The sequence below is a fragment of the Grosmannia clavigera genome (genome assembly GCF_000143105.1).
Source record: "Grosmannia clavigera kw1407 unplaced genomic scaffold GCSC_179, whole genome shotgun sequence".
Lineage (NCBI taxonomy): Eukaryota > Fungi > Ascomycota > Sordariomycetes > Ophiostomatales > Ophiostomataceae > Leptographium > Leptographium clavigerum.
The window spans coordinates 250310-274088 of record NW_014040759.1 but is presented as its reverse complement, the minus strand read 5'-3'; the positions used below and the strand labels follow the sequence as shown (position 1 = coordinate 274088).

Sequence of the window (23779 nt, the reverse complement as noted above, 5' to 3'; positions counted from 1 at the left end):
TCCTCTCTCTTTTCTAGACTTCCTCTCCCTCTCCTTTCCGTACTGGAAAAAGCCTCCCACGTTCTTTCACCGGTTCCTCTGACCAACTTGGCTCTTTCAAGCCTGCGTCCTTTCGTTTGCCAACTGCTACCCCCCTTTGCCAGTACTGCTCACTCTATTAATCTGTACACATACCCTCCCTTTCCTCCCTCGGCCACCCTCCTCGGTCGAAGACGCATAAACCAACGGCGGGACAGAAACAAAAGCAGAGCTGGCCGCATTCAGCCAGACCGGTCTGAAAAAGACAACTTGCACTGCAACGACTTTCAGCAACACCGCCTTTCTTCCTCAGCAAGCGCCTGCGGAACCTCGCTCGGCTCGGTGTCAAATTTAGGACCCAATCAACCTCGATTTGCAATTCCCACTTAAGCTGCCAAATTCTTCTTCCAAAACTTCTTTGCCCCACAAACCCGGGTTCTTTGAAAAGCAGCATCCAAGTTTTTTTTCTTGCCTTCTGCCCTGGACCTGGTTGATTGAGCAAGCCAGGGCCTATCCGCCTGAGAGGAAGAAGCAAGAAAAAAACAAAAACATGATCACTGCCACCATCATGGCACCCTCAGCTATATACACCAGCCAGCCGGATGTGGTTGCTGACCGAGTGCTTCGGAGGGCGGAGCTGGGCAAGGTTTGTCCTTCTACCTCCTGACTTCCTTCCATCCCCAGCCCTAACGTACTGACTGTGTTCTTGCAGATGGCCTGCCGTCTCCAAAATCGACTCGCATTAGCCCAGTTCAAGACCCGCAACGGCTGGGAAGACCTGACGCTCGACATGATTGAACCAAAGGTCGAAGAGGAGATCCGACGGAAGAGAGGCTGTGATGGTGACGTTCTCTCCGATTCCTCGTCCAGTACCTCCGAACTCCCATATCCCTCTCACCGCGGCCTCATGAGCTCTCCCCTCAAGCCTCCTTTCTTCTCGGACGCCATTGGCTCGAGCAACGGAAGCACCGGCCACCGCAAGCGTACATATGTTGCCTCCTTCGACGACCTCCACCAAAACCGTCACGACGCTTTTGTCCTGTCGAGCCCCAGCAAGCGTTACCGCTCCTCGCCCCCCTTGACTGCCGGCAGCAACGGGGACACGCACTATACACAACGCTCAGCCTCTGCTTTCCTGCCGCAGCAGCCGCCCTTCTCCAGCCATTCTTCCTGGAAGGATCATCACCAGTTGGCCAACAGCTCCCCAATCAAGCCGAGACGACAGCAGCACTTCACCACGGCAGCTGGCCCGGATGTGTCCCTGTTTCCGGGGGCACGCCGTATTGCTGACGCTCTTGCCCCTACAAACTACAACGCTGCACAGTCAGACACGGACGACGAGCTGCTGCCAACTCACTCTTACCGGGCTAGCAGCGCATCGTTCGGGTTGTCTACGACCACAGCAGGAGGTCACGCCATCCGCTCTGGCTCGCCACCGAGCACGCCACCAATGCGAAACCGCACTCTGCCGAGCAACAACCGCCGCAGGAAGAGGGTTGGGGATGCTTACGATGTGAATGACGGGTTTCAGGGGCCCAACGGTGGCGGACATGACGGTGATCACGGAGCGAAGTCGGGCGTGGAGGGCGCAGACTTGTTGCTGTATCTCGCCGCCTCTCCGTCCCCTGCCAACCCTAGTGGCAGAAACCGGATGGACCCGCCATCGACTCCGCCGTCCAAGTTTAACAACATGGCACTGCCATCATCGATGATGACGACTCCTGGCGGCGGCAGCATGTTCCCTAACACCCCGGGGCAGCACTTCGACTTCTCTGACTTTGTCAACATCACCCCCAGCCCGGCCCAGAAGCCGTGGAAGACGCCCAATCTCATAGGATCCAGGACCCCTATGAGCGTGAACAGGCGACGTTTGACTTTTGATGACCCACTTTGAGCCCGTTACGCCCCTTTCTCTCTTTTTCTCGGATGCTCTCTTTTCCTTGTCGTCTATCTACGCTACACTTTAATGCCAGTTTGGACTATGCCCTAAGACTACTATCGACTACCATCAACTACCATACACTACCACCGCTACCATTACTATTCCCCCCGATCTTTTCTTTGTGTTTGCTGTTCTTAATGTCCATGATACCTACAATTTGGGCCTGGCTGGTTCTGGGTACTCATCAGGGAGCCTTTTCTTTATCTTCTCTTCTCTCGCCACGTCCGTTCTACTTCTCCCATTATGTCCCACGCATCACATTATCCCTGCAGCACCTTTTTCTCCCGTTTGCGAAACGCCCCCTCCTATGGCTACGTTTACAATAAGCATTTGTGTTGCTTATCATCCCTGTACAACAGTTGCTGCATCCACCCCCGAGTCCATTCTGTTTCTGCTTAGTGTGTTTGTGGTAGACCTCCTTCGGCCCCAAAGAGGGGCTAGGAGCGGACCAAGAGGAGGGGAACAGCAGCACTAGTGAGTGTGTTTGATTCCGCTTGGATTCCATCCTGTATCTACTCGTACCCAGACCATGGCAGCCCCATACCGTACCCCTCAGAATAAATGTATAATGATCCACCAAACGACTCAGACGTATTGCGGCATCGCAGGATATGTAGTATGAATGGCGAGCCGAAACGACGAATCCGGCCAGGATTTTAGCAGCAGCGTCAATTGAGCGACTTGGTTGGTCGTTGGTTCGCCACTCAGTCGCGACTTTTCGCGTCGTGGGCGCGTTCCATTAGAAAAACAAGTGGGGATGTTTAAGAGCCTCTAGACCAATGAGAGGAGCGGTGGCGAAACTCCAAAACGTGGCAGACGAGCTATTTTCTTACTAGAGAGGTGTATGCGATGCATGACATGCGTCCAAGAAGAGGCTTGCATGCTGGGCCTTTGTGGTAATTGTTCAATGACGACATCGTCGGTAAACTCGGCAATACAAGTTTTTGCATCGGACAAACGAAAATGTAAGCACCACGTTTGCTCATATTTGTGGGATACTTCCAAGACATGTTGTATCAAATAGCGATCGGATGATGCATCGCAAGACTATCACTAGCTGCAGGACGCCGCAACGCCGCATGGGCCTTTGAAAAAGGAAATCGGGGGGGACAGGCTGTCCAGGTATATATAAAAGAGAGACATATAAACGATCGTGACGATAAGGTAAAAGATGCAACGCGCTCGAAAAAGGCAGTTCTCTGGTAGCCGTCCGTATATGTGCGTTTTCCCCTGTTTAGGAACCTCCCGATGACAGAGATATTAAAGAGTGGAAGAGAGCTCTGCCCAGTGCCCACAGACAGACAGGACAAACGGAAACAGAAAATCATGATGCTATACTCGTACTCGTACAGTTCTCACCCCCTTTGTCAGCTCAGCTGACCTCTCCCTCATAAAGCCTTGCCCACGCTGGTGCCACTGCCGGTGCTGTGATTCCGTTGCAGCTCGCTCTTTCTCTTATTCGAGAGACCACTATTCTCTGCCTCAGCGTCGTCCCATTGCGTTGTTACCGGCCCGACATCTGGACCGGGCTCATTCCAGCCGTACATGCTTGCGCCGCTCGAGTACTTGCTCGTGAAGCTGGCAGTGCGTGTGTACGTGCTGCTGGCAGGACGGCTATCGCTCCTGCTCCTGCCGGAGATACGCACACCGGCCTGCCCGCCCAGCTTTTGGCCGCCAAACGTGCCCAGGGTAGACGGTGTCGCAGCCATCGCAGCCGGCATCGGCTCGCGCACTCCCGACACCTGTAGTCGCTCGGGTCGCTCGAGGTCGAATGGATCGGACCGGAAGCGGTTGCGGCGGGTGTCAACGGTAGCAACTGTACTGCTGGATGCACGAGAAGCAGGTTCTCTGCTGGACGAAGCCGGTTCCGGAGGCGGCGGTGGCAGTGGCTGTGGCAATGGCGTTGCAGCCTGTCCCCGTGAACGTCTCGGACCGGCCGCGTACGTATTGGGTTGCAAAGTGGGCATGGCAGCGTAGTCGTCCGAAAAGGGATTCCGGCTTGCAGTAGTAGCTTGGCCAGCTGCTGGGCTGCCGTCCAGCACATTGTTGTCGCTAAACGGGTTGTTCGAATAGTCGACACTGAGGGGGCCGAGAAAGTTGTTGCTGCTGCTGCTGCCGCCATTGGAGCGCCGCTTCTTGGTGCGCTTGTTCTGGGCTGCCCGTGACAGCTCGTTCTCGTCCATACCCAGCAGCGTTAAAAAGTCAGGCTGCTGCTGGCTGCCATTTCCGCTTGCCAACGGCGCAGTGCCTCGCACGGACACTGCCCCTGCGCTTGTCTTGTACATGCCGCCGCCGTTTTCACCACGCATCTGTCGCAGACGAATGCTCGCATTGTTCGCCATACGGCTCCACCAGTCCTTGGCGCGGTCGAGAGGAGTCAACCCGACTTTGCGACTTCCCATATTGTCATTGCCGAACTGTGAGTTGCCTCTGTTCATGTTCACGCTCGGCTGCGGTGATGTTCCTCTTGCCCCTGGGAGCATGGTCCGCCCGCCACCACTCAGCAGTCCTTCAACCCGGCTGCGTGCCTGCTGTAGGTTATAGGTGATGGAAGCCTTCATGCGTGTAGCTACCGGAGTCGGGCCAATGCTGCCGCGGTTGATCTCGTAGGCACCCTTTTCGCTGACGCCACCGACCTGGCCTGCTTGATCACGCTGTCTTCCGCGTCCTGCAGCTACTGCCGGGTCCGCCGACAACGGCGTCAGCAGTGTGCTTCGGCGCTTCTGTCTCAACCGGCGCCGCCATAGCCACAGCAGCAGTGCCACCAGGCTCAGCAATGCCAGACCGCCAATGACGCCGCCAACCACAGCTGCGGTATTGCTTGAATTCGTTTTCGATGAAGTGCTCTTCAGAGTTGACGAGCCTGCACTGGCCCCGCTGTTGCTCAAACTGTTCGTAGTTGTGACTACGGCTAATGTTGTGGAAGAGGCGCCATCGGTTGTACTAAGCTGGACAGATGTGATAAAGGACGAGGCATCGCCGCCGTCGGTGGTGAAAGCGGCTACTGCCGTACTGCTGGAGGGGTTGCTGGAGGGGTTGCTTTGGGGTGTACTGGACGTGGCCGAGAGTAGTGGGAAGCTGCTTGTCTGACCAACGTCTGCCTCCGCCGTTGGTGTCGTCGAGGTGACGATAACGGAAACGGATGTAGCCGAAGCTGCAGTCGGGCTGGCTATGACGCCGCTATCCGTTTGACTGGACTGCACGGTACCAACAGGTGTTATGGCAGCGAACGGGGCATGAGCAGGTACGGATGACGAGATATCAGTAGCTGTCGATTCTGGCACATCAGCAACAGTAGAGGCAGTGTCAGATGAACCACTTGCAACAACGACCGCTGGAGGCACCACAGCTGACTCTTTAATGGGGGAAGATGACGGTGAAGGGGAGGGTGACAGAGATGGAGATGCAAATGAGGATAAAGGTGGGGAGGATGACAGCACTGGTGATGTCGATTGCGGCCGTGGCAGTGATGATGATGACGGTGACGGTAGTGGTGTGGAGGAAACGCTCGTCGTACTCTGAGTAGATGCCTCGATCACGGCCGGGGCAGGAATGGCGGCCCCGTTGGCCGTTGCCTGTGTACTTTTGCTGATTGCAGCGGCACTAGTGGTACTGCTTCTGATGATGCTACTCGTCGTCGTCTCGGCAGCTTTTTTGGAGGAGGAGGACGAAGAGGGTGCGAGGGAAGAAGAGGAGGAGGAGGATGAGGAGAAAGAGGAGAGCGTCGCAGTCGCGGCGCTGCCGTTGGAGCTGCCGGTGCTTGTGATGTTTCGGGGCACAGCCGTACAACGCTTTCCGCCTATGCTCGTGATGAACTGCCCGGAGGGCAAGGCGGCGCTGGTCGACATAGTGATGCGGCTGTGTTCGCGGAGAAGAAGACGCAGTCTTCAGAGGGGAGGATCGTTTCCAGCCGACCCTGAAGGAGAAATAAAAGTGCAATGGCCGAAAGCACGAAAGCGCCGGGCAATTCCAGTCGTGTAAGCCAGATGTGAACGAAAAGGAGAAAGGAAAGGGGGGGCCACAGGGGCCGAGTCTAGAGAAGAACGATCATGAAAGGTGGTGTCCGAAGGAGGATGCGAGAGAAGAGCCAGGCCGTGAGAAGATTGGCAGCGGGTGGTTGATGGTGCGGCAGGGCGAGACCTCTCCCTGCGTGGGCTGAGAAAAGACCGAAGCAGAAGGTGGCCGAGACGGACGGCTAAGCCTCTTTGGCGAGAGAAGCAAAACGGCGACAGGATCTCGAGGATCTCGGGGGACGAGGAGACAGAAGATGCTTCGGGAAGGACCAAGCCGGTCTGCCAGGACGTGGCCCAGGCTGTGCAAAGTCCACCGTCGACTGGAATGGAGGGTGGAAGGAAAAAGCAGACGTGCCAGACGTGCAAGAAAAGCGAAAGGTGCGAGAACCGGCAGACGTGCCGCACAAAAGACAGGCGACTGAGCCTGGTTTGATCATGGCAACACAGGCTCAGGGGAGCCCGCCGCAGAGAGCCCGCGTGTGAGCGAGCAGGGCGTGGCCGGATCGTGAGCCGATGCCCGGCTGCCAATGCGCGCTTTGATGCACGCAAAAGCCGGGTCCGATCCCCTGTTCTGCGACACATCTGAAGCACGACGCACGACACAAGACCGCGCGGAGGGGCTGGGCAGCTCAGGGGTATGCGCATCGCCGTTCGAATGGCATTGGCTCATGGTCGTTTCTTTGCTGTCTGCTGTCTGCTGTTTCTTCAATCTTCGTCTTTGTCTTCCTTTCTTCAATCTGTTCTTTTCTGTTCTTTTCGGTTTTCGCTCATCGACTCTTCCCATTGCAATCTTCCCTCCTCGCACAATCTGTCTCGTCGGGCATGCCGTTGCCACGATCGGCACTTGACAGACCAGACTCCGAAACGAAACAGTGGCCGTCTGGGGCTGTGGGCCAGAGTGGCGACGTCAAACGAGGCCGAGAGAGAAACGGCCAAAACATCTCCAACTGTCGTGGACAGCGCACGGCCACCACCAAGCAGGTCGTTCTTTCTTTCCATTTCCGGCCCCTTCCCCTTTAGGGTGAGTGCGCCCTCAACGTCGTACTGTCACCCCCCTTTTCCCGCTTTATTTCCCTCCTCTCCTGCATTCGTTTCTCATCGCTCCTACCTCTTCTGCCATTTCCCCGCCACTGCTCTGCGTACTCCGTAAGCCGGCCACCGGCAAAACGCAGAACCACATAATACTCCGTAGACTCTGTACAGAGCAGGCCTCACCAATTCAACGACTGCCGCCCGTTTTGCACCTCTCGCAAACCGCTGGCGGGACCTAAAGTAGCTCCCGCCCTGTAGCGCCACAGCGGCCAGCCACAGCAGCCCAGGTTGGCGAGACCCTCCGGCCCCGCGGCTGACGGCTGCTCGGGGAGGATGCCGCTGCAGCCTGCTGCAAGGTGGCAGCAGGACGGCGCGTCCACGCAGAATACGGAGTACTATGTAGGACCGTCCTCACGCCAGCAAGGGACGCCACACAATTGTCCGCTCAATACAATACCCGATAATTGCATATTCCCACAGCAGCTCGTCTTCTCCACAGAAAGCGGGGCTCTGGCGATGAGCTGGCCAACCTGCTCTGGCTTTTCGGGGGGGGTCACGGAGGATAGTTCCTGCCCAACACGGCCTCGCCTGATGCGATGCTACTTGCTGGCAGCTGCGCAAGTGTGTGTGTGCTGCCCACCCGCCCACCCGTTCGCTCGCTCTTTCCCTTGTCCTGTTGCCTTGCCCCAGCCATCGCCAGTGAGCCGAGCAGTGCAATCCGATTTAGTCGCTCTTGCAACCATCCCTCCAAGTCGCACGGAAAGGAAGGCGTGGACCCTGGCCTTCGCCTGCCGCAACCAGTAGACGAGTCTCCCGTTTTCTCTGCCCCCCTCCAACAATATCGGATTCTGCCTTCCTCCACCATCTCTGCCAGAGAAAAAAAACATCCTCTTCATCCCGTCCACTCTCTTTCCCCTCTCTCCCCTCTCTCCCCTTTCTTTCCTCTCCTCCTCTCTCCTTCTCTCTCGTTCTCTCCTCTCTTTTGCCCTCCTCTTCTCTCCCCCCCCTCTTGCTCACATCCTGCTTCTTCAGGCTGTCATAGCCGCTGCTTCGTCGCCATGTTCGGGTCTCTGACGCATTTCTGTAAGCATGTCTTTGCTGTCTCCCCTCTTCTTACCACCCCTTCGTCCCTCAAATGTCACCACCCCTCTTCCTTGCCATCTCGGATGCTCACTCCGGCTCCGGCTCTTTCGTCTGGCTGTCAATCTCACTTTCTTCGGCAATTTCTTTCTCTCTTCCGTTCACCCTCTCTTCCGTTCACCCTCTCTTTACTCCATTCTCCCACCCTTTCTCTCTCTCTCTCTCTGTCCCTAATCTTGTGCAAGCTGCCCTTTCCTTGGTTAGCAGCTTGACGAATGTTTGTCAGCCTTCTTATCGTCCTGCCTGTTTCTCCATTCGTCGTCACCTACATATCTGCTATCTATAAACCTCTTTCTGCTTATCTAACCTCTCTTTCTCCTCGCATAGCTGTTTCCCTGCCTCCCTCAGAGCCACCGAAGAATGTGCCACCACCTACACCCATCCACTTTCCCCGCTGCCACCCACAGGTGACGGACGACGCCGCATCCGTCTCCACAAGCACAACCACGGGTGAACGCTGCTGTAAACAACCCCTCACTCGACTGCTGCAGACTGTCGTCCGCCCCACTGAAGTCACCGCCGAGCATTTCGAGGCCCTTGGTGTGCACGTCCGGCCCGATGCCACTCTCGCCGACCTCATCCCGGACCCGAGCGTGATTCCGGACTTTGCCACTTGGGACAAGACCGAATATGAGGCTGCCCGCAGCCAGAATGACCAGACCCGCCATCCCATCAGCAACGGCAACCGGTCTCCTGGCATCCAGACATACCTCGATCGCAAGCGCGAGCTGTCCATCGACAACAATGCCGCCTATCGCTCGGTGCGTCGCATACAGCCCCAGCAGGGCCAGCAGCTCGTGCGTCTGGGCAATGCCTACGAGTTCTTCCGCCAGCTCGAGAGCTTCACGACCTTCTGGGAAGACACCTCCATCACGCCACCGCCACCACCAACCCCACGGCGACCAGCGGCCAACACATCTGATCCCTCCGGAGCTCCTTCGTCTCCGTCTAAAGCGGCCGATACCGCTAGCAGCAAGACGAACGGCGGAGAGGATGGCGATGGCGATGTCGACTCCGTCTCGTCCGCCTCATCAGCAGCTGTAACTGACTCTGAGGGTAAGGCCCCCGAGAAAGACAGCGGACCGCCCGAGATTCGCTTCTACCGGTCCAGCACAGGCTCGCAGATGCCACCCGAACTTCGGCTCAATATCCTGTCGGCCTTTCTGAAGCTGATTGCCTATGACTTTGGCTGCAACGTGTCGCCGCCGCGCATGGAGCCGAGGCTGTATCTCAACGCCGGCAATCTGCCGCTGCCTGAGGAGGGAAAGGAGCCTGTGCCCCCGTCAAAACGCAAGGGCCTGAGCTCTTACTTTACCTCAGGCTGCATCTTCGTCTTCCGCATGGCCACCACCCGTGAGGCCGCGCGTGCTGGCATCGTCGAAGGGCCCATGGCAGCCGTCAGTGCGCGGCACTCGACTTCGTTCCCTTCTGACGAGGACTTTGTAGATGGAGTGCTCCCCTGGGGCGAGGACAAGGACGGTTGCATTGACCTCGCTCGCGAGCTGGTCGCAGCGCTTCTGACGGCCCAGCAGCGAGCACGCCATGGCCGGGCAGAGCGACGGCTGGGTGAGGGCGAGTGGTGGGCGACGAAGCGCCGGTGGGGAGGCGCCTCGGGTGGACCAATCGGGCGAGAGGTCGATGCAGCACCAAATACGGACGAGGTCGTCGCAGACCGGGGAGAAGGAAGCGGGACCCTGAGCGGTGCAGCAGGGGCTTCGTCTCGAGGGTCAGGCGGGTCGTCAGGGTCGTCTTCGAGACTAGGCGGCGGTGGATTCCGTGGACCCGGAGGAGCATCTCCCGGAGGTATTGCAGGACCGGCGTTGCCCAGCCGCAGCGCAGCCAAGAAGCCGCGCAAGGGCCTGGCGATTTACGACAACTACCGCATGGTGCGTCCGCCTAGCTCAAACTGGGACAAGAAGACCCGGTACGAGGCAATCGGGCGGGCACGTGGCGCCGACTACGACGACGTGTTTGTGGTCAGCGCGCTGTTCCACCATCTAGCCATTGTGCGGGTGCGAGTGCCGTTGCGGCTATTGGCCGTGCTGGACGGAGAGGAAAGCGAGGATGAGCTGGGAAAGAGGAGCTGGGGCAAGCTGGAGGTGGTGCGTAGCCCGTGGTACGACTTTTTCAAGGCAGAGGACCGCGTGGCGGCGATGCAGCTGACATGGGCCATGACGGCTTATCTGATGCGGAAACAGCCAGACGAGGAGGACGTCAAGATGGGAGAGGCGACGGCGTGAAGGAGAGACAAAATGGCGACCTGACGATGGATCTAATGTTGGCAGCAGGCGGCCGCTTTTCCCGCTATATTTTATGTTAGTTGATCGAGTTTCACGCTCAAGGCAAAGTCCAAGATTGCAGAGTCCGTGCCTTATACGTCTTCTGCGGGCCAGTGCTGTAAACTAGTGTTTGTTCTGTTATCCTACATACAGAGAGCGCGCGTGGCCTTGGCTATGAACAAGGAGGAGTCTTCCCAAGAAGGAGAACGAGACGGAAGAGACGAGGGAGCGAGACGGTCCGAGAGAGGGCAATCTGCCCTACGTCCCAACGACCAAAAAAGCAAGCGAGTTCCCACCGGCCGGACCCCAGAAGACCAAAAGAGTATCTTGGTATCATAACGCCCTTCTTTTCCGCACCTGCACGCCGAAAACGCCTCTTTCTCTGCGCGTTGTCTCTGCGTTGCTTCTTCTCCAAAGCGAGGCCGCACGCTCCCGGTCATCCTTCCGTCGACCAGACCGACGAATGCAAGAGAGGGAGGCGACGAGAGAAAAGAACGGATACGCTACCGCCAGAAGAAAGGGACAAGGAGAGACAAAGACAAAAAGACAAAAAGACGGAGAGACCAAAAAGTCCCGAAGCTGAAAATAATACATGCCTGCCATATCCAGACGACCCGCCGCTGCTGCTCCTGCCTATGGATGCTTTGGTATCGTAAACTCCTTTCCAAGATGGATGCCTGTGGGTGTAGCTGCCAGTTGCCTGCCAGCTGTCTCCAGCCTCATGCCTGCGCTGACACCATGGCCGGGCCACTCGCCAGCACGGCGCCCTCCTGCTCTTCACCGGCGTCCTCGATCTCGGTCTCGCCAGCGTCCTCGCGCTCGGCCCACGAGCCCCACAGCGCGCTCTTGCTCTGCAGCCGGATCGGCCCGCCGAGCGCGTCGCTGGCCTGCTCGATCTTGATGGCGTCCTTGGTCGCGAGCACGAGGCACTCAAAAAACATGCGCGTCGCATCCGCCTTGGTTGTCCGGCCTTCGGGCAGCACCTGCTGCAGCACCGCCGTCGTCTTCTTCCGTCGGTGGCTGCTGCTGCTGCCGCTGCCGGGACTGGCGCCCTCGGCTTCTTGGCTGAAGATGTCGCGGAGAATGTGCACCGCATGCTTGGTGCCGAGCGACAGCAGCGGTCCGTCGGCCGAGGTAGCAGCAGCAGCTGCTGCTGCTGCAGATGACGCGTGCCTGCTCATAGACGACACGTTCATGTCGCCGCCGCCGGCGCTGGTCTCGTCGTCAAAGCCGGCTCCCGGAATCTCCAGCATGGTGCCGTCCGGCCCCAGGACGGCTGACTGGTTGCCCAGGTCGGCACCGCCGCCGAGGCTCGGCTCAAAGCCCAGGTGGTCGTCGTCGTCGGCGGCGCCCAGGTCCAGACGCGGCGACTTGTAGTGCGACAGGTCCTGGTCGCTGTCCATGTCGGCGATGCCGCTGTCGCGCTTCCGCTTGAGCTCGTTGGCGCCGTGGATGGCCTCGTAGGACAGCAGGCCGCGCAGCTCGGGGGCCCAGGCCGCGCTGCGGCTGCCCAGCAGAATATTGGACACGAAGCCGTTGGCCTTACGCATCTCCATCAGGGCCAGAACATAAGCGTCCTGGGGCAGGAACGACTGCGGCTTCAGGATGCCGTCGCGGTTGGACTGCTGGTCGCGAATCACGTTGGATGCCAGCATGGTCTCGGCGTCGGATTCGAGCACCTTCATGCGCTTGATGCGCTGGGGTGCACGCCGCGACACCTGCTGGCCCTGACTGTCGCCGGCGTCGTACATGTCGAGGCCGTTGTGACGCGAGAACTCAAGCTCGCCCTGGCGCACATCGTCATCGTTGACGTCCGACAGCGGCGACTCGGAGATGCGCGCCCGCGACATGTCCATCTCAAGTCCGGCGGCGCCCGGCATCACAGATGCTTCGCCCAGGTTGAACTGCATGTCGTCGCCGTCCATGCGGATGTCACCGTCATCGTCGGCAATGCGGACGCCGTCACCGAGCGTCAGGTCGCCGGTCGGGCCGTCTTTGCCGCGCGGCTCCAGGTCAAAGTCGAACATGTCGTCATCCTCAAACGGCTGGGGTGCCGGCGCGTCTCGACCCATCTCGATGCTCGCGTCGCCGGCGGCACCATGCAGCGGGTCGCCCAGGTCGAGGCCAAAGTCCAGGTCCAGCTCCAGGTCGTCCTTGCCTGCGATGGCGAGGTCGTCGTCCTTGTTGAAGGCGTCCTCGAGGAACTGGCTGTTGTTGTAGTCCTCCTGCAGATTGATGTCGCGGTTGTTGCCGCGGCCGGCCCGCCGGCTACTAGACGGCGTAGCCGTGAACTCCTCAACTGTCTGCGAGAGGAAAAAGTCCGGGTCCGGCCGGGGCAGCAGGTCCAGGTTGTCGTAGGGTGTGATGCGGTCGGGGAGCAGCAGCGACTCCCGGTTGGAGCTCTGCTGGTTGGCGGGCAGATCGTTGTTGCCGCTGGACCGGAAGGCCTGCTGGGTGTTAGCACAATCACTGTCTTGGCCATCTCATCACCATGTGATCGCGTGCCATCGCCTCTTACCATCTTGATCTTCATCAGCGCCTCGTTGCAGTCGTCCAGCAGATAACGGGCCTTGCGGCTGTAGATGCGGACGACACCAAGCAGCAGCTGGCCGCTCAGTCGCAGGGCCATGGGCGCCTGGCTGGGCGTAATGATGGCCTCCACGCTGTCCTGCAGGTTCGACTGCAGGATGTGTGTCTTGGAGAGCTTCCGCTCAATGTTGGCTGAGAGCCAGACGCGGGCCAGCGGCCCCGTCTTGGAGAGAAGGGTCTCCGAGTAGAACATGTTGAAGAGAGATGCGAATGGTTATTGGTGTGGTTGTGGAAGTAGACGTTCGAGTCTTTCCTCGAAAATGCGCCCAGAAAATGCAAGGCGCGATCGTTGGCCGGCCAGTCCAAGAGGAAGCGTCGAAATGAACACGCAGACGCAGACACAAAGTAAGCGAGCGACGGCTCAGGGGACGTCTTGTTCGTGCAGCAGTCAATCGAGGATGGACGGCTGGCGATGAGGGGGATGGTGGAAAAGGTAAACAATCAGAGGCGCGTAAACTGGATTTGGGGGCGAGTTTGGCGGGAATCGCGTTTGGTCCCTCCCCTAGAGTCGGGGGGAAAGCAATACGAGAGCGACACGCGTCGGACGGGACAGCAGCAGACGGTCTGGTCGGGTCGAGCCTGTCGGGGTCTTCAATCCGGATCGGGCGTGGTGTCGCGGCAAGCAGCAGCAGGACGAGCGAGAGCGAGAGGAAAACAGAAAGGGCGCACCTGTTTTGGCGATGGAGAAAGTCGGTTGGAAAAACGAGCGAAGAGGTGGGGGGAAGGTGGACTTCTTAGGCTGGACAGCCTGACTGGCCAACGGCCGGGACTCGTCGTACGGTGAAATTAATCGGGTGGCTGGGGTCCCTTGCCAGCCACAGCTGCACATTCTGGTGCACACGTGATGTGGATGAGTAATCGACGCAGATCTGTGCCTGTAATACGGAGTAATACTCCGTGCTCCGTCCTCGTACTCCGCAGTGTCTGCTGTATGCTGCTGGCACGATATCCGTACGCGTATGCAGCTCTTTGCAGACTCGTCAAATCCACGCCGTCTCCCTCTACCGAATGCGCAAGCTGTCCACTACGGCAGCCACTAACACTCACCGTACCGATTACCATTAACCCCACCCATCTGCCCCTGCAGCCGGCCTGCTAAGCCTCTTCGTTGGCCAGACCTTCTCGGCCAGCTTGGGCACTTTCTCGACAATAATTCCTCCCTCTCGACCTGCACATACACACACATTCTCCCCTTCTCTCGTACCCATTTCTTCTCGCGACAACGCGACCACCACCGTCCTTTGCAGCTTTTCCTTCTCCTTCCTCGGCCCATGACCTGCCATCGGACCGCCTGCCCTTTGTTCTTACGCGTGCCGCCTTTTCTTGCTTCTTCTCCGTTCCTTTGCTTCCAATTGGCTTCCGGCTAAAATCCAGGCCCCTTTTAGACGTGGGCTCTTATATACCGGTGAGAATGGATGAAACTGGGTCTCCACCGATGCTACTAGCTAACAGCTTTCTCACTAGACCTCACGACCCTTCTCACGACCATTACCACCCTCCTCAAACATCTCCCACTCTCACTCCTCCCATGCCCATCGCTCTCTGTCCGTCTCTCCCCACCGCTTCCAACGCTCTCTTCTCGCCACCGACATGGATCGGCACACTGCCAACGGGTCCCGGTTCAAAGCAGTCGACGTTCCGCTGATCTCCACCCCTCCGCCGATCGACGGATTCGATGGCCGCCGTCCCCGGCCGCCCGGCCACATGCGCACAACGTCGGCTCAGTCCCGCAGCGTTGCCGACGAGTACGCCTCTCTCAGTCCAGCCGAGGTTGCCGCCCGCCTGCAGACATCGCTGACCGGTGGCCTGACGCCGGCCGAGGGCGCCGCCCGTCTCCGCAATGGCGCCAACGAGATCCCCCACGAGGCTCCCGAACCGCTCTGGCTGCGCTTTCTCGGCCAGTTCAAGGAACCGCTCATTCTGCTGCTGCTCGTCTCCGCTCTCGCTTCCGTTCTTGTCGGCAACACCAGCGACGCCCTCAGCATCACTGTCGCCGTCACCATTGTTGTCACCGTCGGCTTCGTCCAGGAATACCGTTCTGAAAAGTCCATCGAGGCCCTCAACCATCTCGTGCCCGACCATGCCCACCTCATTCGCAACACCGCCTCGTCCAGCTCCAACAGCTCCGCCTCCGCCTCCGCCTCCCCCTCGCCCTCTACAGGCGGCGCCAAGGGCTCTGTCGACCCGGCCGACTTCTCCGACATCGAGTCCCCGCCCGAAGACGTCCTCGAAGCCACATCGCAAAAGGTGCTCGCCGCCTCACTCGTACCCGGTGATCTCGTCTTGTTCAACACCGGCGACCGCATTCCCGCCGACATCCGCGTCACCAAGGCCGTTGACCTGACCATTGACGCCTCCAACCTGACGGGCGAGAACGAACCTGTCCGGCTGACTGCCGATGCCCGCCGCCGGTCTGTCCGGTCGCTCTCGCCCGGTCTCGGCCAGGCTCTCAGCAGCCTCTCGCTGCCCTCACCGCCGCCCTTTGGCATCGACAAGGATGCCTCGCACGGCCAGGATGCCTCCAACATCGCCTACATGGGCACACTCGTCAAGTCGGGCCACGGCCAGGGCATCGTCTTTGCTACCGGCGGAGACACCCATTTTGGCACCATCTCGCTCAGCGTGTCCGGCACTGAGAGCCCGCGCTCGCCGCTGCAGATCTCCATGGACGAGCTCGGCGCCCAACTCAGCAAGTTCTCCTTTGTCGTCATCGGCCTCATCTCTCTCATCGGCTGGCTGCAGGGCAAGGACCTGCTCGAAATCTTCACCATCTCCGTCTCCCTGGCCGTGGCTGCCATTCCCGAGGGTCTGCCCATCATTGTCACCGTCACCCTGGCGCTCGGCGTGCACCGCATGGCCGGCCGGAATGCCATTGTGCGCAAGATGCCCAAGGTCGAGACCCTCGGCTCCGTCAACGTCGTGTGCACCGACAAGACTGGCACCCTCACGATGAACCACATGACGGCCACGCAGATGTGGTACTTTGGCCGCGACCGCCCGGTCGAGCTGCAAGCCGACGACGACTTTGCCGAGACCAAGCCGGACGCGGCCACGCTCCGAATCCTGCGCATCGGCAACATTGCCAACAACGCGCGCGTGGCGCACAAATACCGAGACGGTGGCAGCGCAGCCGCGCGGGCGGTGCTGTCGTCGACGCAGCGTCAAGACGAACCGGCTCCTTCGGTCAGCCGGTGGACCGGCCAGCCGACAGACGTGGCCATGCTAGACCTGCTGGACCGGTTTCGCGAGGACGACGTGCGCGAGGCCATCGGGCCACGCACGGCCGAGACGCCCTTCAGCTCCGAGCGCAAATGGATGGGCGTGACCATTGGCACTGACAGCAACAGCAAGGAGTTTGCGTACATCAAGGGCTCGCTGGACCGCGTGCTGGAGGCGTGCGACACGTATGTGGCCGGTGATGGGCGCGAGTTCGTCCTGGACAGCAAGCAGAAGCAGAAGGCGCGTGACGAGGCCGAGAAGCTGGCGTCACAGGGACTGCGGGTGCTCGCGTTTGCCAGCGGTGCCGTCAGTCGACCGAGCAAGAGACAGACCGGTGGCAGCACCGACGAGCCGTATCGCGGACTGACGTTTGCCGGACTGGTCGGCATGAGCGATCCGCCGCGGCCAGGCGTCGGGCGGTCGATCCGCAAGCTGATGCATGGTGGTGTGCGGGTGATTATGATCACGGGCGACGCCGAGACGACGGCCGTGGCCATTGGACGACAACTCGGCATGGCTATTGCCAAGTCGACTGAGCACACGGCCAGCCAGGTAGCCGTACGGCCGGTGTTGCGTGGCGAAGACGTCGAGGAGCTGTCGGAAGAGGACCTCGCGCAGGCGATGCAGCAGACGACCGTTTTTGCGCGCACCAACCCCGACCACAAGATGAAGATCATCCGGGCGCTGCAGGCGCGTGGCGACATTGTAGCCATGACCGGCGACGGGGTCAACGATGCGCCGGCGCTCAAGAAGGCCGACATTGGCATCGCCATGGGTCGTCACGGCACCGACGTGGCCAAGGAGGCCTCGGACATGATCCTGACCGACGACGACTTTTCCACCATCCTGCACGCCATCGAGGAGGGCAAGGGCATCTTCAACAACATCCAGAACTTCCTGACCTTCCAGCTGAGCACCAGCGCCGCGAGTCTGTCGCTGGTCCTGCTCTGCACCTGTTTCGGGTTCAAGTCGCCACTGAACGCGATGCAGATCCTGTGGATTAGTGAGTTGCCTGGCCTTCTCCCTCATTTCCCCTTCCCCCTTTTCCCATCGTCTCCTCTAACCGACAGACATCATAATGGATGGCCCGCCTGCCCAGTCGCTCGGCGTTGAGGCCGTCGACCGCGACGTCATGAACCGGCCGCCGCGCAAGCGCAACGACGCGGTGCTGACTCGGGCGCTCATCCGGCGCGTCGCCCAGTCGGCCATCATTATCATGCTCGGCACCGTGCTGGTGTACCGCCACGAGATGCTCGAGGACGGCCTGGTGACGCGACGCGATACCACGATGACGTTCACGTGCTTTGTGCTCTTCGATATGTTCAACGCGCTGACGTGTCGGTCCGAGTCCAAATCGGTGCTGCGCGGTGAAGTCGGCCTGTTCTCCAACGGGCTCTTCAACTGGGCCGTGTCGCTGAGTCTCGTCGGCCAGCTGCTCGTCATCTACTTCCCCTGGCTGCAGGAGGTCTTCCAGACCGAGGCTCTGTATCTGTCCGACCTGCTGAAGCTAGCCGTCCTGTGCAGCACCGTCTTCTGGGCCGACGAGTTCCGCAAGTGGTGGCGCTACGGCCGGAACAAGCGCTTCGGCAGCAGCAGCGGATACAGTATGAGTGTATAGTGGCCGAGCAACGGAGTTGGAGTTTAGGCGAACTGGGAAAAAGGGGTACGGGGTTTGTCGGGCCGGCCGAGACGATGACCCATTGTGAATACATAGGCAGAAACCATGTAGCAAAATCGTTTGACCAGATGCGCAGACGTCGTCCTAGCAGTCGAATGCCGTCGGCATGGCTGCCTGTCCTGGCTGCTCCGAATAGGCAGACTCGGTCAGGCCGGGAAAGTAGCTGTAGACAGCCTGCACTGCATATCCGTCGCGGCTGTAGCAGACGTCGGCCACGCCATAGCATGGGCTCGTGTGCACGTCTTCGGTGTAGTCGGCGTGGACGAGGGTCTCGCGGACCCACGACGGGGGCTCTGTCGTCTCTGTGGGCCCCTGTTCCGGAGCCAGCTCCTGCTTCGGAGGCTCTGTCGTCGCCGTCGCCAACACGGGCGGACAGCAGCACAGCGACCCGTGATGGAAGACGTCGTAGCACACGTCGGCCGAACAGCGATTCCGGGGGTCCATGACGACCATGGCCGTAGACAGAAAGTCGAGAAGGGGGCAGTGCCGATTCTTCTTCTTCTCGCCAAGGTCCCGGACAAGCCTTCGGGGGTATCTGGGCCGGTAGGCCGGGAGGCGATGGGTGAGCTCGAGGGCCACGACGCCGAGAGACCAGATGTCGACGGCCCAAGTATACTGGCTGCCCTCGCGGACGTCGGGGGCCTCCCGGGCCTCAGGGGGCATGTAGAGGCTGGTGCCGATGCGCGTGTTGGGCATGTCCCCGACGTCCCGGGAGTAGCCAAAGTCGGACAGCTTGACGCGGAGGGGGTCTCGTGACGCGACGAGCATGTTGGCCGGCTTGATGTCGCAATGGACAATGTAGCCGCGGTGGAGGTAAGCCAGGGCAGACAGACACTGGCCGACAACAGCCAGGCTCTCGTCGCAGGATATGGCCTTATCGGCTGCTAGCTTGGCGACCGTTCCGCCGGCAGCGTACTCCAGAATCAGCCGCCGGTTTGGCGACGGCGACAGGTAAAGCAGCTTGATCACGTGTTCCTGACAGGGTGAATATCCTAGCCAACGATCGGCAATTTCGGGGACGGACTTACATGGTCGATTCTTGCCAGCAGGCTAGCCTCAATTTTCAGCCGTCTCCAGCAGGAGTCACGGAGAGGGATCTTGGCAGCATAGTAGATGCCGGTGCGGGCATCCCAGACGCGGTCGACTCTTGCCTGACCGCCTCGGCCGAGCTGGCGATCATCCAGCAAGACGGAGGCGGGGCCGGGCGGGGGATTATCGTCGTGGGTGAAGCCGGGGTCAGGTACGAGGTTCCAGGCGGCGTCGTAGTGGTCGGGAAAGCGATCGACGCTAGTCTGGTAGACAGTTGAGTCGATGTGGTGAGCGGCGACCTCGATGCGGAAGCTGAGGGTCTCGCTCAGCCGTATGACCAAAGGCGTATATTTCTCGGTGAAGCGGTGGCCGCTGAGAAGCCAGACGGCGCCGGAGAGCGGATGGCCGGCCTTGTCGCCGTAGCGGACCGAGAGGCTGGCGCCCTGCAGTTCGCGCAGGATAAGCCGTCGCTGCAGATCAAAGGCGAGGATGCAAAAATACGGCGCTAGGCCTCTGGGCAGGACAATATCGCAGTCCGTGCTCGAGCCGAAGACGAAGCCGGCCCGGTTGCGTCGCAGGCTGTCGAAGCGGAGCTGCAGCCGGGCGGCTTGGAAGAGGCCAGACATCTTACTGCTGCCATTGCTGCCACAACTGCTGATAAATGGCAATCGGTTCTGATTCGCCATGAGCGTGCGTTCAGCCGTCTTCCTCGACTCGTGCGGACCGGCCACATGGAGCGTCGCGATCAGGCCTGGGTCGGGCATGCTGAACCGGGGCAGGACAGTCGATGGATGGCGGGAAGCAGTCGTGAGACAGACACCCGGCGGCAAAGGCCACCGGCCCCAGAACTTGGCTGGAGGTCGCCTTCAAGAACAAGCTGTCCGTTTCTGGTGGGTGTGCCCAACACGAAAGGCGGGACCAGCTGCAGGCACCATGGTGACCGAGAATGCAACGTCTTTGTGATTGGCTGGCGGGACGAGGGACTGACGGTGAGTGTGGTGTGGTGAGATGGGGTGAGATGAGGAGAGAAGAGGAGCGAAGAGGCTGGGGGGATGTTACGAAAGCAGGATTCCAGTCAGGTACCATGTAATACATCAGGCAGACACAGAGACAGACCAAAGAGGAAGTTGCGATGGCAATATACAGTGTTAATATGCATTCACATTTATGCACTGTGCCCCGAAGTCTTAGCGCAATGATGTGAGTTGTGTCAAGCTGTCGAGACAAAGCGACGGTAGACAGAGCAGAGACGACGACGACGACAAAGGAGCAGGGACAAGAGAGAAGAGCGACAGCAGCGACAGAGAAACGGAGTGACAGTCCAGACCAGAGGCAGACCACGGTCGGGTGGGCGGCTGCAGTGATTGAGCCCGAGACGGACGGCATCGTTCTTCCGATGAGCTCGACGGCGGCCAGTGGGCGGGGGGGCAAGAAGGGAGCCGGAGGCGACGTGGTGGTATCGGGCTGGTCATCGTTTGGGACGGCAGCATCGGCGGCGGACGTGCGGGCCGTGCTGGCGGGACTGCACGAGCGCGAGGCAGCCCTGCGAAAGAAGCTGCAGGCAGAGACGTCCGGAGGAATCAGCAGCAGCAACAGCAGCAGCAGCAGTGCGAGCGAGCGGCTCTCGCGTGACCTCGTGCGTCTGGACGTGGAGCGAGCGACGGTGGGCGCGCAGGTGGTGGCAACGCGGACGATGGCGAGCAGTCAGCTGGGACGAGCAGCCACGACGGCCGGCCGGCTCTCCTCGACCGTACGGCGGCTCGACCTCGAGAAGGCGCGGGTGGAGGCGACGCTGCGGGTGGCCGAGCAGGTGGCGGAGCTGCGGGCCTGTGTGGCCGGCGTGGTCGGTTCGATGGGCGCGCCGCAGGACTGGGAGGCCGCGGCCGGCTACCTGGCACGCGCCAGTCGAATCCCGGCAGCGATCGTGGCGAGCGGCTTCGCAGCAGCCGTGGTGCCGTCGGTCGAGGTGCCGGATCCGCCAGCAGCCACGCTGGAACAGGCGCGGGCGAGCCTGTGCGGCCTCTTTTTGCGCGAGTTTGAGCGTGCCGCGCACGACGGCGACGATGCCCGCGTGACGCGCTTCTTCAAGCTGTTCCCGCTGATCGGCCGCACCGATGTCGGGCTCGATGTCTACGGCCGCTACGTCTGCCAGGGTGTCGCGGCTGCAGCACGGACAGTGATGGGAACCGAAGCGGCTTCCGCAACACCCTCGCCCTTCTTCTATCCCAACGCGCTCGCCAAGCTGTTCGCCCACATCTCGCAGATCGTCGAGGCCCACGGCGCCCTCGTGGAACGTCACTACGGCCCTGGCCAGATGGGCCGCGTCGTCGCCCGGCTCCAGAAGGAGGCCGACGTGCAGGGCGGCATCATCATCGACGCCTGGGGCGACCGCTGCCATGTCGACCGCCGTCTGACCGACGCCAAGAGCTACCCCTTCTCCTTCCTCGTCCAGAGCTTCCTCGCCCAGCAGCAACGTGGCAGTACCAGCACCACCAGCAACGGCAACACCGGCACCAGTCTCGGCACCAGTCCCCGCATCGGCTCGCCTGCTGTGGCCGACGTTGACGGCGTCAGCCCCCGCCAGAGCGAGGACGAGGGCGGCGTGAACATGAAGGAGGTCGACGGGCTGCTGAGCGAGATCGCCGTCATGCTGGGACGGTGGTCGCTGTACTCGCGCTTTCTAGCGATGAAGAGCAGGGTGCGTGTGTGTGTTTACTGCTTTACGTCTTTTTGGTTTCCCTCTCTAACTACCCAAGCCTCCTGATGACACCTCCGACTTTCCTCCTCTGCCTCCCGTCATCGCCCAGTCGGTCCTCCAGCGCAAGGTCGCCGCCCGCCTCATCACGCCCTACAACCTCCTCAGCACCTTCTTCTTCCGCCGCTCGGTCGAGAAGGCCTTCCAGCTCGAGGAAATGCCGGCCGGCCTGACCCTCAGCATGGCCCGTCCGCTCGACAACACCAACGCGCCCTACATCATCTCGGCCGTCGACGACGTCATGTACATTGTCAGCGCCGTCATCCAAAAGGCCGTTTCGACGCTGCAGCGTGACGTCGTCGTCGGCGTCGTCCCGCCCGTCGGCCGCGTCCTGGGCTCCGACTTTATCGGCATGGTCCAGCGCAAGATGCGCGACGAGGCCTATCCAAAGCCGGCTGTCTCGGGTGGCTTCCCGCCCGAGGACAAGATCATCGCCTTTGTCGTGCTGATTAACAGCCTCGACCTAGCCGTCGAGTATCTGGCCCGCATCGTGTCGGCGCGCATGGGCGTGACTCCGGAGGAAGGCGGGCCCACGACGGCCGCCGAGGGCGGCACCACCGGCAGCGCAGCCGTCGCAGCCGGTGGACCACCGCCCGCCGTCCCGAGTCCGACTGCCCCCGCCGTCCTGGCCTTTCTGCGCGAGTCGTTCTCGTTCGCGCACGAGGCTGCCGCCGTGGCCGCCGCCCTGGCCGGCCTGCACGCGTCCTTTGCCACCACCGCGGCCGAGCTGCTCGGCGAGGGCCTCCAGGTGCTCTTCGGCCAGGTCGCCAAGGCTCGGCTGCGTCCCGTCTTGGCCGACACGTTTCGCGATGCCGACTATGGACTCGCCGAGGCCGACTTTCTCGAGCTCGCCGACGCCAACGACGAGGACGTCGATTTGCTGCTCGAGCTCGTTCCCCGCCGCTTCGCTCATGGCTGGGATGCGCTCATGCGCCCGCTCGCCCGCATCATGACCCCCCGCACCTACGCCGGTCTCGCCGACCAGGCCGCTCGCTACCTTGCCCGCGTCCTCGAGAAGCGCGTCTGGGGCTATGTCGGCCGCGCCAGCCCCCATGGTGCCATTCGCCTCGAGCGCGACCTCAACGGTATCGTCGCCGCTGTCGCCCGCGGCAATTACGGCGCCCGCGAGCTCTTCGCCAAGACCACCCAGATCCTCATGGTCGCCAACATGGACGACGACGAGTGGGACGAGCTCGGCGGCGGCGCTACCGCCGCTGATGCCGACGACGATGACGACATCGTCTGGCTGCTGTCCGACGACGAGCGCCGCCGCGCCCGGAACTTGGTGAAGCGTGTTTGACCGGTCAAGATAGAAATGAACCAGGTCAACGAAAACGAAATCATACACATTTGCTGACTAATCATATGCCGCTATATGTGTACGACGTACGGATCTTTGTACAGCCATTGCCGCGACCATTCACTCCCACTCCTCTGATTGGACACTGATATACAGCCAGTCGAATAGAAGCACTTTCGCCCTGCTACATGTGCCTGCTGCTCTGCCTTCCAACTACTATGTACAATTCCGTATAATATGCTTGTCTGCGCCATGTCAAGAACACCATCGCTCCTTCTCTCCGAACCGCTGTCTTTCTGCCTTTTTCTACATTCACGCCACTGCAAATCAAAAGGGGAAGGAGCGGCCAGGGCAAGTCTTACCGTCAGGTGGCACAGAATCAGCTGAATGGTGCGAGCGACGACAGCCCGAAAAACCCACTGTTCTACAAAGTACATAGCAAGATGCTGGCCAGACGTCGTATCAATAGTATAGCCGATCAGTAAGGGTGGCTAGTCCTATCTGCCACGCATTCTGTCCGTCCCCCTTTACAGACCCCTACAGGCTGCTGTCGTGCTGGCAGACCCTAGGACACGCTGTCGCCGCAGGACAATTTCTGGTTACGGTGGGCTTTCTCTGACGCCGTCGGCCCGGATTTGTTCTGGCGCCATGATGACTGGTGTGTGCAAATACGACAGGAGACGTACGAGTACGGAGCATGCCTGCGGCCGGTGGCAGCGTCGCTGGAAACGCCGACGCCCGCTGCTGCGCTCTTAGAGTCTGGGAGACACGGCCAATCAAGAGCT

At 60.5% G+C, this 23779-nt stretch overlaps 7 protein-coding genes across 7 annotated transcripts; 4 read left to right on the top strand and 3 right to left on the bottom strand.

Annotated features, from left to right (window-relative positions):
- Nucleotides 1-568: 568 nt before the first annotated feature.
- CMQ_184 (nrm1-like protein) lies at nt 569-1912 on the top strand (the record flags this gene model as incomplete). Its single annotated transcript, XM_014313806.1, has 2 exons — nt 569-664; nt 731-1912. 2 exons carry the CDS (start codon nt 569-571, stop codon nt 1910-1912), a joined length of 1278 nt encoding a protein of 425 aa, XP_014169281.1.
- A 1436-nt stretch (nt 1913-3348) lies between these two features.
- On the bottom strand, nt 3349-5808 carry CMQ_220 (uncharacterized protein; the record flags this gene model as incomplete). The annotated part of the gene is made up of 2 exons (XM_014313842.1): nt 3349-5237; nt 5478-5808. 2 exons carry the CDS (start codon nt 5806-5808, stop codon nt 3349-3351), a joined length of 2220 nt encoding a protein of 739 aa, XP_014169317.1.
- A 2255-nt stretch (nt 5809-8063) lies between these two features.
- CMQ_325 (uncharacterized protein) lies at nt 8064-10385 on the top strand (the record flags this gene model as incomplete). Its single annotated transcript, XM_014313698.1, has 2 exons — nt 8064-8088; nt 8473-10385. The coding sequence occupies 2 exons, from the start codon at nt 8064-8066 to the stop codon at nt 10383-10385; spliced, it is 1938 nt and encodes a 645-aa protein (XP_014169173.1).
- Nucleotides 10386-11143: 758 nt separating this feature from the next.
- Nucleotides 11144-13206, bottom strand: CMQ_191 (double-strand-break repair protein rad21; the record flags this gene model as incomplete). The annotated part of the gene is made up of 2 exons (XM_014313813.1): nt 11144-12871; nt 12943-13206. 2 exons carry the CDS (start codon nt 13204-13206, stop codon nt 11144-11146), a joined length of 1992 nt encoding a protein of 663 aa, XP_014169288.1.
- A 1397-nt stretch (nt 13207-14603) lies between these two features.
- On the top strand, nt 14604-17850 carry CMQ_32 (p-type calcium ATPase; the record flags this gene model as incomplete). The annotated part of the gene is made up of 2 exons (XM_014313971.1): nt 14604-17235; nt 17303-17850. 2 exons carry the CDS (start codon nt 14604-14606, stop codon nt 17848-17850), a joined length of 3180 nt encoding a protein of 1059 aa, XP_014169446.1.
- Nucleotides 17851-17994: 144 nt separating this feature from the next.
- CMQ_121 (camk family protein kinase) lies at nt 17995-19703 on the bottom strand (the record flags this gene model as incomplete). The annotated part of the gene is made up of 3 exons (XM_014313743.1): nt 17995-18580; nt 18740-18885; nt 18939-19703. The coding sequence occupies 3 exons, from the start codon at nt 19701-19703 to the stop codon at nt 17995-17997; spliced, it is 1497 nt and encodes a 498-aa protein (XP_014169218.1).
- Nucleotides 19704-20335: 632 nt separating this feature from the next.
- CMQ_100 (cog4-like golgi transport complex subunit protein) lies at nt 20336-22994 on the top strand (the record flags this gene model as incomplete). The annotated part of the gene is made up of 2 exons (XM_014313722.1): nt 20336-21637; nt 21696-22994. 2 exons carry the CDS (start codon nt 20336-20338, stop codon nt 22992-22994), a joined length of 2601 nt encoding a protein of 866 aa, XP_014169197.1.
- Between the last annotated feature and the right edge of the window lie 785 nt (nt 22995-23779).